This window comes from Pseudocercospora fijiensis (genome assembly GCF_000340215.1).
Source record: "Pseudocercospora fijiensis CIRAD86 unplaced genomic scaffold MYCFIscaffold_1, whole genome shotgun sequence".
NCBI lineage: Eukaryota > Fungi > Ascomycota > Dothideomycetes > Mycosphaerellales > Mycosphaerellaceae > Pseudocercospora > Pseudocercospora fijiensis.
Genome location: NW_006921532.1, coordinates 9,832,420 through 9,845,727, shown reverse-complemented (window position 1 = coordinate 9,845,727; position 13,308 = coordinate 9,832,420). Strand labels below are relative to the sequence as shown.

General features: G+C 53.9%; 6 protein-coding genes across 6 annotated transcripts; 5 read left to right on the top strand and 1 right to left on the bottom strand.

The window, feature by feature from the left end:
* Positions 1–34: 34 nt before the first annotated feature.
* Positions 35–2,881, bottom strand: MYCFIDRAFT_170813 (uncharacterized protein; the record flags this gene model as incomplete). Its single annotated transcript, XM_007923830.1, has 4 exons — positions 35–319; positions 357–2,597; positions 2,635–2,654; positions 2,686–2,881. 4 exons carry the CDS (start codon positions 2,879–2,881, stop codon positions 35–37), a joined length of 2,742 nt encoding a protein of 913 aa, XP_007922021.1.
* A 31-nt stretch (positions 2,882–2,912) lies between these two features.
* On the top strand, positions 2,913–4,633 carry MYCFIDRAFT_149951 (uncharacterized protein; the record flags this gene model as incomplete). Its single annotated transcript, XM_007923829.1, has 2 exons — positions 2,913–3,532; positions 3,583–4,633. The coding sequence occupies 2 exons, from the start codon at positions 2,913–2,915 to the stop codon at positions 4,265–4,267; spliced, it is 1,305 nt and encodes a 434-aa protein (XP_007922020.1). The 3' UTR covers positions 4,268–4,633.
* A 51-nt stretch (positions 4,634–4,684) lies between these two features.
* Positions 4,685–6,042, top strand: MYCFIDRAFT_86320 (uncharacterized protein). Its single transcript, XM_007922484.1, has 3 exons — positions 4,685–4,923; positions 4,976–5,440; positions 5,499–6,042. The coding sequence occupies exons 1-3, from the start codon at positions 4,911–4,913 to the stop codon at positions 5,732–5,734; spliced, it is 714 nt and encodes a 237-aa protein (XP_007920675.1). The 5' UTR covers positions 4,685–4,910; the 3' UTR covers positions 5,735–6,042.
* A 347-nt stretch (positions 6,043–6,389) lies between these two features.
* On the top strand, positions 6,390–9,784 carry MYCFIDRAFT_55769 (uncharacterized protein). The gene has a single exon (XM_007921989.1). The coding sequence runs from the start codon at positions 6,433–6,435 to the stop codon at positions 9,691–9,693; it is 3,261 nt and encodes a 1,086-aa protein (XP_007920180.1). The 5' UTR covers positions 6,390–6,432; the 3' UTR covers positions 9,694–9,784.
* A 353-nt stretch (positions 9,785–10,137) lies between these two features.
* On the top strand, positions 10,138–10,585 carry MYCFIDRAFT_123521 (uncharacterized protein; the record flags this gene model as incomplete). Its single annotated transcript, XM_007923828.1, has 2 exons — positions 10,138–10,383; positions 10,442–10,585. Coding segments are annotated over 2 exons (390 nt in total), but the record flags the coding sequence as incomplete, so codon positions are not given.
* Positions 10,586–11,031: 446 nt separating this feature from the next.
* MYCFIDRAFT_25213 (uncharacterized protein) lies at positions 11,032–12,669 on the top strand (the record flags this gene model as incomplete). Its single annotated transcript, XM_007921492.1, has 1 exon — positions 11,032–12,669. A coding segment is annotated over one exon (1,638 nt), but the record flags the coding sequence as incomplete, so codon positions are not given.
* Positions 12,670–13,308: the final 639 nt, after the last annotated feature.

Below are 13,308 nucleotides of genomic sequence, written 5' to 3'. Positions count from 1 at the left end.
AGGATTGGGCGCCCGGTAACCTCTAACTGATAAACTATGCAGGAAGAGAACGAGAAGCTGCGAGACTTGCGTCTACCAGTCGGCGCATCCTCAAGAGGCGAGGGTATGGCTGCGAAGAGAGAGTATTTGGGGAGGCTCGTACAGAACTCAGGGAGTGCTGCCGTCGCGGAACGAACTCGGCGTTGTGGTGCGTACAAAACACAAGTCTGTAGTATGTGATTATTTGCATCGGGTTGGCAATAGATATTCGTGAAGGCGGATGTGGCATTACTGCTATTCCACCCCATGGAATGGCATTGCAATTATGCATGGCGGCTTCCTTTCATCTTTGAACAAGCTTATACCTCATTATTCACCACGTCTTCTTCTGCCTCCGCTTCCACCTCATCGGTATCATCGGCATCTTCCTCTTCGCCATTTTCTTGACCCACAGGTCTGAGCAAGGACCGTGGCTCAGTCCAAAGTGGTATCTTTCGCACCCAGTCCTGCACATGGCCATCATTCTGCTCCTGAGAACGTGACAAAAGCTCTTTCAGATCCGCCGCAGCCACAACAATCTCGGTCACGTTGCGATCCACAAGGAGTCCTCCACGCGTGCAGTGTTCCCTGATAATCCTCGTGAAAACCATCTCCTCATCGTCAGACCAGCGCTTCAAGCCATTCACGAGAGCAAGCAAAGCCTCACTCGACCAAGGTCTGAAGGTCTTGCCCGCACGAATTTGAGCTATCGCGGCAGGTGACGGCCCCGGTGCCCTAGTCCTGAAAACTTCTACTCGTTCAAACAGATTGCCGTTCTGGTCGACTTCCGGCTCGGACTCTTTGTATTGAAGATGTCGCTGCTTTGCCATGGTCAAGCAGCCGCCTTCTGCGCGTCGTCTTTCGGTGTGCAGCATTCCCCATTTCTTCCGGAGATCTTCATATTGGTCTCTTTCACGTCGCTCCTCTCTCTTCCGCCGTCGTTCCAATCGCAGCTGCTCACGCTCCTGTCTTTCCTGAGCCTGAGCTTCCTCGAGTTGCTGTTGACGTGTGATGACAGACAAGTATGAGATGAAGACTTTGACCACCTTGCCTAGCGGTCGCAGGATGTCCTTTTCGATCGACTTCCTCAAGCGCTCGTTGGCGGACGGGAGCTTGCGTTTCTTTGCAACTCTCCCCATTTCCAAAATCGTATTCATCACACGCGTGCACGTGCGAGTATGTGCAAGGCTCATAGTGCTGGCTAGGACCGAGTCATCTTGATCGATTGTCTTGTAGCAAGACATCATATGACGTAGGAGATCTACGACCTTGTCGATGAGATGGACATAGATGCACCGAGCCAAATTCTCGTCGTCCAGATCAGCTTGAGATCCTCGTTCCTTGTTACAGAGGATATTGATCCTTTCCATGAGATCATTGAGCTCGTTAGACGGGTCCTGGATCTGCTCGGTGGCATGCTCTGTATCCCTCAAGCGAGTGAGCTTGTATTCCACTTGGCAACACGCATGCAGCGCTTCGGCGACATCCTCCTCCATTTCTACATTGTCGTTACTGCGCTTCTTGCCACTTTTTGAACGAATGTTCCTTCTTCGGGCAGCAGCGAAGATCTTCCTCAGAACAGGCCATTGCCCGAGGAAATGGGCATTCGTAGCCTTGTCCTCTGCATTGGCGTGCTGACTTTCATCGGATGATGAGAGCTGTTCATCTGGATCTCGTCGAAATTTAGCTGGGGATCGCAGTTTCCCCTTTGCGTGAGCTCTCGTCGACTTCTCCTCGACGATCCCACCATCGGCGTCTTCGTCACCAACTTGAGTCGAATTGTCTGCGAATGGCTGGTTTTCTTCTTCGGGAAAAACCACTTCGCTAGTTCCGATTCTTTCAATAGGTGGCATAGGCGCATTTGAATGGTTGCCCAGTTTTGCAAGCTTTTCCTTCATTGTCAATCTGGGCGATCGTCTCTTGGCCGAGCTCGGCTCGATGTCTGCAATTATCTCTTCCAACTGCACTCCATTTGTGCCTTCAGCGCTGGAAGGTGCCTTCGGCGGTCGTCCGCGTTTGCGCTGAGGCGTGGTCTGCTGTTCTGAAGGCCGGAGTGATTCTGCGTCTGCTACCTTTCGTCCACGTTCCGGATCGTGCTGTCCAACAGACAATCCATCTGAGCTAGCATCGTCGCCTTCAAATTGCTCCGAGGCTTGTTCTTGGGCCAGACGACGACCCGGGTGCGGCTCATGGTCCTTGGGTCCACGTCGTCGAGTAGCTTTCCGAGGGGATTCACGCTCTGCTCTTGGAGTCACGCTCACTTTTGAATGCTTCGTCGGCGCCACCTGCTCAGCATCGACCGGGTTCTGTGCAGCAGCGTCGGGCTTTGGACCGGCCTTGCGCTTCTTCAGAGGAGAGATCTCGGCACCCGGCATGACAACTCGCTTTCGAGAGGCCATCGGCTTTTCGGGAGACTCGTCCATCGCATAGGGATCTCTCCGGGCAGCCTTGGGCAAGCGACGTTGCATCGGTTCCGGCTTGGGCGGTTCAGCGTGCAAGACACGCTTCAACGCGCCATTTCTGCGCTTTTTGGCTGGAGGCATTGCAAACGAATCGCGCCGGTACAGCTTGGTGACTCGCTACATTTGCCGCGGCTGTCGGGCGTACAGCAAGCACGCGGCAGGTCTGGTCTGGTTCTCGGTATGGCATGAATTGCTTGGCGGCCACTGTTACTCTGCGTGGAAGTGTTCATCTCGGAGACTCGGGCGGAATTACGCGAGGCCGTCGCGCAGGGTGACAATGATCGGCAATGATCGCAGCTTGCAACGGATGCTCCCGCTCCCGCTCCCGCTCCCTGCCTGAGGCTCTCCAGCTGAGCGCTGTCCCCAAGAAGCAAGAGCCGCTGCACGCCCTCCACCTCCATGCACGCTATTCGAACCTGCGCGACGAGCACCATGACACAGAGCATTCCGCACGCGCCTCTGCCTCTGCCTGTTCTCGAGCGCATTGAACATGTCGCCAGCCATCGTTTCGCCGCTCCTTCGAAGAAGATCAACGATGGGGACGATCTGGCTTCTTTCTTCACGTCAACAGCATACACACATCTGACCACATGGCTATTTCAACTCACCAAAGCCATGTTCCCAGAGAGGCAGCCAGGAGCTGCTGCGAAGGCTTGCACACTGAATGTGCCGCCGCACATGTCCTCGCAGATTATCGAGGTGAGAGCTCTGCTGCAGAGCCTTTCAACTCTGATAGATCAAGCACCACCCGACACAGGCCCCCGCAGATTCGGCAACGTAGCTTTTCGAAAGTGGTATCAGCTCGCCGAGCGGAATGCGCCCTCTCTGCTCGATGACCTCTTGAAGAATGTTCTGCCGACTTCTTTCGGCGCCGAAGAGGCACTGCGAGACGAGCTGAAAGCATATCTTTTGGGAAGCTTCGGCAGTGCCCAGAGATTAGACTACGGCACTGGCCACGAGCTCAGTTTCCTTGCATTCTTAGGCTGTCTCTGGAAACTCGGCATCTTTCACCATGGTGACGAACAGGCAATTGTTGTAGGCCTTGTGCAACCGTAAGTTGTGATGAGCAGCTTTCCAACAGCAGGCTAATCGCGCTTTCAAGCTACTTGGAACTCGTTCGCAGACTGATAGCAACATACACTCTTGAGCCAGCAGGCTCTCATGGTGTATGGGGTCTAGACGATCATAGTTTCTTGCCGTACATCTTTGGCTCTGCCCAACTCGGACCAGCAATATCGACGGGGGATGATTCTGCGCCAATTCCGACGGAAGGCTCCCTACCTACAGCACCCTCCCCCTCCGCAGTCACCAACAAGGCTCTCGTTGCAGACTTCAAAAACAGCAACATGTACTTCTCCGCCATTCAATTCATCTACGACGTCAAGAAGGGCCCCTTCTGGGAACATTCGCCAGTCCTGTATGATATCAGCGGGATCAAGGACGGCTGGGGAAAGATCAACAAAGGTATGCTCAAGATGTATGTGGCCGAAGTGCTTGGCAAGTTTCCTGTCGTCCAGCACTTCCCGTTCGGCAGTCTTTTCCGCTGGGAGAAGGACCCCGAAGCACCTGCCGCACCACCTAGCACGCACGCGAAACAGCAGCCTGTGGCATTACAGAGTAAAGACGTGCCTCCTGTAGTCGGAGCTGGCACCGCTGCGCCGTGGGCCAAACCAGGCAGTGCTGGCTTGCCTCAGATGCACGGTAGCACCGGTATGCCTTCGATGAGAGCTCCATGGGCCACAGGCAATGCAACTAGTGACCGGACACAGAGGCATCCAAAGTTCTAATATTGTCAGATGAAGTGCCACGACGTGGTAATGACTCGGTGCTGATGATGAAATCAGCAATGATGGCGTGGGCAAGACTGGCTGTTGTGCTGCACCGCTCGTGGTAGGATGCATGAAGCAGAAGCGGGACTGGATGTCTTTGTGAGGTGACCGCACTTGGTAGTGAGGATGAAGCACCGCTGCGAGCGAGCGACTTCACATTTGTGTGTGATGAGCGAGAGGACTTTGGCGTGTGCGGAACGAACTTTGACAGAAAGCATGGCCTAGTCATCCAGAGAGAGCTGCCGGATGTGACGATCCGAAGCCCAAGCTCTCGAAGCTATATTAAGCAGCTCATGCATCAACGTGGCTGGGAGAGCGCAGCGCAAAACAGCTGTACCTACATCTTGTAGCCTCCTCCTCACGATGCGAATGGATGTTCCTCATCGTGGGAAGCATGATGAGGGCTTGCTGACCACTCGGTCTTCCGCGTGACTCCCTCCCTCTTTCCTTCCCAATTGGATGATTGGACAAGCCCAACTACTACTCCGCCCCATTTCGCGACCTTCCATCCTCATCATCTCCCTGCTGCGAACGTAACACAGCTTACTGGGAGTGCCAGTTGGCGCATTGGTTCCACTCCTGTTCTTTCTCATTCATCACAATGCCTGGCGTTCGTAAGTGTTCATGTTAGGTTCCCCTACAGACATCTTACCAACGCTTTCGCAGCTCCCGATGCGGTTGACAACGTCAAGAAGCTGTTGAAGGGGCTCTTCAAGCGGAACAAGAACAAGAAGCAAGACAAACCTACCGAGACAACCGGATCCACCGCTGCAACAACACCGTCATCCGCCACTCAAAGCCAGTCTGCGCCGCCGCCGCCGACCTCACAGGCACCGCCGGCAGCTCAAGCTTCGCAGACGCCTGCAACCGCCGGTACCAGCGCGCCAGACACGAACAAGCAGCTACCACCCACGAAGGATGCCTCTGCAGATATCGCGGCTTCCTCGGCTGCACATACGACGCCTGCGACGGCGGTGCCAGATCTGAAGAGCAGTAGCGAGGGAGTTTCGCCCGCGACGGGCACTCCGGCGGCTTCGGAGCCAGTATCAGCAATTGAGAAGGACACTCCGCCTGCGCCTCCGCCCAAGAATGATGCTCCAGTGGAAAGTCCGAAGACGACCGAATCATCAGGTATGGCGGACGTTTGCGGGCATGGGCTGCGGTGCAAAAGCGCTAACGATTGCGAAAGTTGCGAAAGAGAACGTGCCTCCAGCTACAAATGAGGCATCGCCTGCACCAGCAGAGCCCGAGAGCAAGCCAGCAGATAATGCAGACCAACAAAAAGCGGCGGTACCGTCATCTGGTCAAGAGGAGAAGGTAGCAGTAGATTCCGAGCCGCCGCCTCCAATCAAGACCTCGAAGCCAGCGCCTGGCATGAGTGCAACCAGCGGCCCGCTGGAAGATTTTCCAGAAGGCACAAAATGAAACCACAGGTCACTTGCAAGTGTTACATTGCTGAACGGCTGCCAGTGTATCGACGATCACATTATGATACGAGCTCAATGCATCTGCTTTGCGGTATGGCGTCCCAGAGCGCGGTCGGAGGAGAGTACAGGAGGTGAAAAGCTGCATTGCAGGAGGAGAACTTTTCGAGTTACATTCTAACGAGAGCGAAGACGGGGGCGAGGAGAGATTGGATTGGAAAGTCGATTCGGCCACTGCGCCCAACCTTTATACCCATTAGTGTAGCTTATGTTGACGATTTGACTCAATGCGAAGGTGCTGTCTGTGATAGCTGTTTGACGAGCATCCTCTGGGCCCGAGATGGTTCAGCAGGTGAGCAGCATGCCTGGCACAGAATAATCACGGTGGCACAGTTCGAATATGCACTGCTGCACCTGAGACGGCGCCTCGCAGTCAGCGGCACGGGCACGAGGCTTTCCTGATTGCTAGGAGAAAAGCGAAATGCGATTGCGTGATTGACCAGTTCCGACCTCGGCCTAGATTTGGTTGACATTTTTCGCTGAAAGGCGAGACTGGCAGTGTCGACGCTTATTAATCGAGATTTCCGCTGGTTGTCTTTGTTCGTGAACGACTTCCTCCAACCGACGCACATTGACTGCTGTTCAGAAGCACTGTGCGATTCAGGCCTCTGCGGAAGTCACGAAGTCCAAAGTCACACCATGGTGCACCTGCAGACGGGCGAGGCCGGAGGATCTGCGGCAACACGGACGCCGACGCCGACACCACCGCAGGTCGATGTCGACGTCGACGTCGAGAGCAAGCAGTCGACCGCGCTGCCATTCGGACGACACGTTGCCCTCTCCGCGCTCTCTGGGCCAGCTTATGTGACTGCGCAGACGTTGGTACAGCAAGTCGCATACGCCCTCTCCGACAAGCTCTTCACCTACTCGCCCGCGTCCTTCGATCTCGACATCGCCGCCCGCGCCTGGGCCCGCCAGCAACAGAAAAATGCACACCACGAGGTCACGGGCGTTCAATGCCTCGACACGCGATCCGGCGCGGGGAGCATTGCTTTGGGATACATGTTCAGCCCAGACTTTGATCTGAACAAGCGACATGTGCCTCAGTCCATCATTGCCAGCGCTGCCAGTCTGCACCATCTCCGACCTGCCCTCGACCAACTGAGCCTCTTGTACGATGTCGCCAACCCTACGACACTTCACGTGGCTGCTGTGGATTACGCTGCCAACACTGACGCGGGGCTGGTGACGGATTATGCCAGTGCGCTGACTCTGGCAGAAGAACTTGGTCTGGGCCTGCTGACAAGCAGAAGCGCATACGAGATCCAGCATATGTCGCTGCTGTCAACTCTGATGGCATCGATCCTGCCGACCATTCACACATACGATGGTATCACGGTCGGGCGAGAGACAACGCGAGTCATCGACGTTTTGAGCGTGGCCAGCCTGAAGCGGACATACGACACCGTCCTCGGCTCTGTTAGGGAAGATCTGAGCTCGAAGCGTTTCACGAAAGAAGGAAAGCTTGTGAAACTGCTGCAGGCCTTCAATACTGAGCTCGGCACCGAATACAAGGCATTTGAGTATCATGGTCATACCGCCGCAACCAACGTCCTTGTTGTCTTCGGCACTGTCGAGGGCAGCCTCGCCGCTCAAGTCGCAGAAGCGTTGGCTGAGCAGGACGTGAAGGTTGGTGTCGTCAATGTGCGCATCTATCGTCCCTTCATTGAGGAGGAGTTCAATGCTGCCCTTCCTGCGACAACTCAGCAGGTCACTGTACTTGGCCAGGTCTCCGATCAAGCCGCCGCCTTGGATCCAAGCGTTGCAAGCAGCCTGTACTCCGACGTGCTGGCGGCCATCAATTTCCAGAGTGTTACTTCCGGTAAAGCACCCAGTGCGTTCGATTTCAAATACGCCCGAGATACTGTCTGGACAGTTGCCAAGCTTGCCAACCTCCTCCAGCAAGTCGGCGCCAAGTCTGCAGATCAGACCACTGTCCTTTCGCTCACTGGAAAAGATGTGAAGCAGTATACGTTCTGGGACGTTGATGCGAGCAAGGCTGCAGGTGCCCCAGCTATGCTCGGCCAATTGCTTTCGGACGATAGTGCTATCAATGTTGCTGTTCGCACTGGTCATGACAATCTTGTTCAAGGCGGTGCCATGCGGACTGACATTCGCACATCCACCAAGAGCATCGAAACCGCTTACAGTATCAAGGATGCCGATGCCATTGTCGTTGGCACTGAGAAGCTTCTCAAAGACTTCGCGGTCATGGACAGCATCAAGAGCGAAGGGCTCGTGCTGCTTAAGTCGGCAAGCTGGAAGGATGAAGACATCGAGAAGAAGCTCAGCACCCCGGTTCGCCAGGCTATCGCTGCGAAGAAGCTCGCACTGTGGGTTCTTGATCCCGCCGCCAGTCCAAAGGTTGAGGAGGACTCCAGTCTGGAGGCGCATCTGCTCCAGCTTGCGTTTCTCAAGCTTACTAATCCGGAGCTCTACGCAAGCGGTCTAAAGAAATTGAAGGGCGAGGTCCTTGATGCCCTTGTCGCAGACCTCGAGAAGGCACTGAAGCAGATTGAAGTTCCAGATACTTGGTTCACGGTCGAGCTGGAGGAGAACCAAGCTTTGCCAGTGGCTGACGATCTCAACATCAACAGCTTCGCTTCACACGACAGTGGTGAGGACGAACCACCTTCACTTCTCCGCGACTGGAAGACCGCCGCGAAGGGTCTCGCTTTTAAGGAAGCGTACGGTACTTCAACTGCTCTCAGGCCAGATTTGAGCGTCAAGACTGCAATCGCACATGTCAAGGAGCATAGGAGATTGACACCAGAGAGTTACGATCGTAACATCTTCCACATTGAATTCGATCTCGGCGATACTGGACTCAAATATGAGATTGGCGAGGCCTTGGGAATACACGCCGAGAACAACAAGGACGAGATCGAGCAATTCATCAAGTGGTACGGTCTTAATCCCGAGGAGATTGTTGAAGTTCCCTCGCGAGAAAATCCTTCCATCCTGGAGAATCGTACCGTCTACCAAGCTCTACTGCAGAATATCGACATCTTCGGTCGCCCACCCAAGCGTTTCTACGAGGCACTCAGCGAGTTCGCGAGCGACGACAAAGAGAAGACAGAGCTGCTTATGCTTGGGACTGGTGGTAATCAGGAAGCTACACTGGAGTTCAAACGTCGGGCCGAAGTTGACACCATTACTTATGCCGACATCCTCTTGGAATTCCAATCTGCTCGCCCAAGCTTCCACGACATCGCCCGCCTTGTCAGCCCGATGAAGCGCAGAGAATATTCCATCGCTTCGTCCCAAAAGGTCACACCGAATAGCGTTAGTCTGCTCATCGTCACCGTCAACTGGGTTGATCCGAAGGGTCGTGACCGCTTCGGACAGGCCACTCGCTATCTCAACAGTCTACCAGTCGGCGCCCCCGTCACGGTATCTGTCAAACCATCTGTTATGAAGCTGCCACCCAAGACGACTCAGCCCATCATCATGGCTGGTCTTGGTACGGGTCTGGCTCCTTTCCGTGCGTTCGTTCAGGAGCGCGCCTGGCAGCGCGAGCAGGGCATGCCAATTGGTGACGTGTTCTTGTATATGGGCTCTCGTCATCAACGTGAGGAGTACCTATACGGCGAAGAATGGGAAGCTTATCAGGATGCTGGTATCATCACTCTGCTTGGTTGTGCCTTCTCTCGTGACCAGCCGCAGAAGATCTACATTCAAGATCGTATGCGCCAGACGTTGGGCGATATTCGACGGGCATACCTGAGGGAAGAGGGTGCTTTCTACCTCTGCGGTCCCACATGGCCTGTGCCAGATGTCACCTCTGTCTTGGAGGAGGCTGTCGAAGTTGAGGCCCGTGCGGAGGGTAAGAAGAAGGATGGGCACAAGGAGATTGAGAGGCTGAAAGAGGATCTGAGATACGTCCTAGAAGTTTACTAAGCGTCTCGAATCTGGTTGTTTACGTTCTTGCGAGCATGATGTGGCATAGCATAGGATAGACTTCGTGGTACAAAAGCTCTTTACTGTTTCCATGGCAGGTCGGCACATGACACTCGACTGTGTCTCTTGAATGAGGGCTGAACTGAGAGAGTAGTATCAAGGCAAAATACTAGTCTTTCGAGATGCCATCCGAAAGCAGATGCCATTTTCTGACGGACTCGCCTCCGGCCACTCTGATGTCACCCAGTCGTCAGTCAATGCCAATGCCGGGATGATGCACATGCTCTTTGCACCGCTCCTTTGACTCCATCTTTACTAAGCTCCGAAACGACTTGTAGTCAAAAGAAGTTCTCTTCCATTACTCCTACACGTATCAAGCAAATTGGAGAAGATCTCAGTCATTTCCCGCAAGCCAGCAAGATGCTGCCATCAACAATGCGCCGTCGCTTTCTCCATCCACGCATCCGTGCAAGCCGTTACACTCTTGCAATACGCCAATACCAAAGCACTTCGAGACGACAACATCCTTACAAAGATAGTCAGGACAAAGACAGTCTGAAGCCCCATTCGAACGAGTACAGCAAATCAGGAGGAGACCAAGCGGCGGCGGCCACAGAGAGTGTAGCTTTCGATGCTTCCAAGACGAGCCCTGAGGCACAGCAGGAGAGCGCAAGACAAGAGACTGGAGGTGTAAGTGCTATCTATGTTGATCAAGGCGGGCTAGCGACTGACGGATTTGACCAAACAGAACTCCAATGATCCGCTCAACGTCTCGCCCGCGAACCGCGACATCTCGCAACCTCGAGGGCAGCAAGAAGGCGGCGCTCAAGGCTCCGCTGGCGAGACGGGGGACGGGGGCAGCAGGCAGAGAACGAGTGGTGGTGGGAGTGCCAAGAAGAAGCATGGTGGTGACAAAACAGGATCATGAGAAGTGCTCACAAGCATCATTTCAGTCCAGCATCTGTAACACTGCTCATCAAGATCACGTGGACGCTTTCGTGACTGACTGCTATGATTGCCTTGACCATGACCAATCCCCAAATCCAAAGTCCAAGTCCAAGCCCAGTACATGTTGTCTTTTGGTTGCCTGGCTGGTAGCTCTCGCCGCAAGGGTCTCGCTGCGGGTCTGTGCCAAATTTGAGCTCCGCACGATCCTTGCTCGCTCCGCGCGTCATCTGAAGACTCGACCCTCGACCATTTTCCCCCAAAACACCACCAAGACCTCCCACATGCTCAGCCAAAGCCTAGATCTCTTCAGTCCTCATCCCAATGACCTACTATCGCCCATCAGTATGGAGCTGCCTCTGAGCACGGCAGGCTCGAGAATCAGACACCCCGATATCGAGGATGGATGATATATACGCGACCTTGGAGGCAGAGTACTGTCCTCCGTTGGACACAGCATTGTTGTCGGCAATCCTGTCAGATCACGATTTGACAAAAGAAAGAGAGGTAAAGCAAGCTCGAGAGGTACTGGATCCTCTGAAGGAGTCGGCATTGTTGGAAGAACAGTTAGCCTTTGATCCCTCTGGCACGGGGGCTCAAGATCATGGGGCTGAACTGCCCGCTCGGCCAGAATCATGTCCGGAGACAAGCGAAAATTTGTCAAGAGAGACAGACCTTATCAGCCTATCAACTGATCTGAGCTCACTTGACCTCGACCGGCGTTCAGAAGGTGGCAGCATATTGGGAGACAACGATATCGCCAGAGAATTGGAGACACAGGACAACGAAACGAAAATTCAATTATTGGGGCAGGTATTAGACGGCCGCGTCACTCAGTCTCAGATCGCATTTACGTTGAAAAAATGTAATGGGGGTTTTGAAAGAGCTATAGACGAGCTTCTGAACCATGTTCATTTCCAAGAATCTTCAGAGGACGGCACAAAAATTCTAGCGAAGGGTATAGACGCCTTTTCGGAAGAAAACACCGGGCGACGTGGTCGCAAAGGCAAGGCAAGGAAGAAGGGTCTCGGAGCAGTTGGCGAACCGCGATCTGGCTCTCTTCCATCTTCACCTTTTCACGCTAGTTCGTCAACCTATAATGCCTGGAAAGACTCAAAGAACGACATCGAGTTCATCGCGACACGCATGGGTCTTGAGACGGCTACAGTAGGGCCAAAGTATCACAAATGTGGTGCTTCGATCCCGAAGACAATAGGCGAATTGCTCAAGACCAAGTTGGCGGAAGGCAACGAAGCAATAGAGGAGGATCCAATCAAAGCCGTCAATGCTCACGAACTACATCTCGAATTCCCAAGCCTCAGATCGGATTATGTTGCAGCTTTGGTAAGCGTAACTTATCCTTCTACCGCAGCAGCACACGAGCTGGCCAAAGCCTTGACTTATCGTCCTAATGAGCGAGGCGGCATCGAAATTGTTCCGATTTATGAGCGACCATACAGTAAGACACTTGGTATTGATACGGCACGAGCGGTGTCGAAGGCGCCTGGGCACTCCGGCAGCACGAACCCATCCGCGGACATCGATGTTGCGCAGCGCGCGTCTGCCTACGCTTCTGCTAGGAGCGCGGCACTGGCTCAGGCTTTCGCGGCACATCGAAAAGCCAAGTCTGATCGATTGATGGGTGGTGCTGCTGCTTATTATGGTCAGGAATATCGCAACCTTACCGCGCTTTCTACGGCGGCATCTGCTGCTGTTGCCGACCAACGAGCCGAATCGCAATCCACACCGAACCAGCTGGATCTTCATGGGATAGATGTACGGAATGCCGTGAGAATTGTAGAGCAAAGGGTCGAGGAATGGTGGGTAGCGCTCGGTGAAGACCGTGCTAATGGTAGAATCGGCGCTTCAAATCGACATGCTGGCTATGAAGTCGTTGTAGGTCGCGGGACGCATAGCGAAGGCGGACGCAGTAAACTTGGTCCTGCTGTCGGCAAAGCGTTGAAGAATGCTGGTTGGAAGATCGAGCTCCATGGGCCGGTCATCCTCGTCAAGGGCCGCTCCCAAGCATAGTTCTTGCTGCATGTCTCCAGGCACCGAATCAACATACCCGTCAGCTATAGCATACTGCTCGCGGCTACAACCGTCGCACATAACAACACTTCTTTCGTGTCATTCACTCCCCCACCATAAATGCCATGCGGCCATGCCTATGATTCTACCATGTGTCTAAGATCTGCGAACCAAGGCGCGGCAGAATCGTGAAAGTGTATTCTCAGACAGGACTGAGGTCTGAATAACACAGTAACAACCGATCAAGGCTGTCTGAGGCGCCAAAGAGAAAGTATATCGGGAAAGGGCTCGTGCAAGATCGCAGATCACTGCTATTTTAACCTGTTCTCGTGCTTTGGATATGCACACTGACGATGCTTAAGTGAAGAGAAAGTCTAGGTGTTCGGCCTTGGCTCTTCCCGATACAAACTATGCCGAGGTAGGATGTCTTCGAGTCGATGCTATCGCAGTACCATGCTTCGATTAGAGCGTTGGATGTCGTCGTTAGCTGGGCTTGGTACAACTATCACTGCCTGACCTGGATCATGGCGTTTTGTGGAACTGAGTGTCAGCTCGTTGGTATGGACGCCAACCGCGGGTCAAATCGTGTTGTTATCAACTACATATTATTGTCATGGATAGTTCAGACACTTTGTCCTG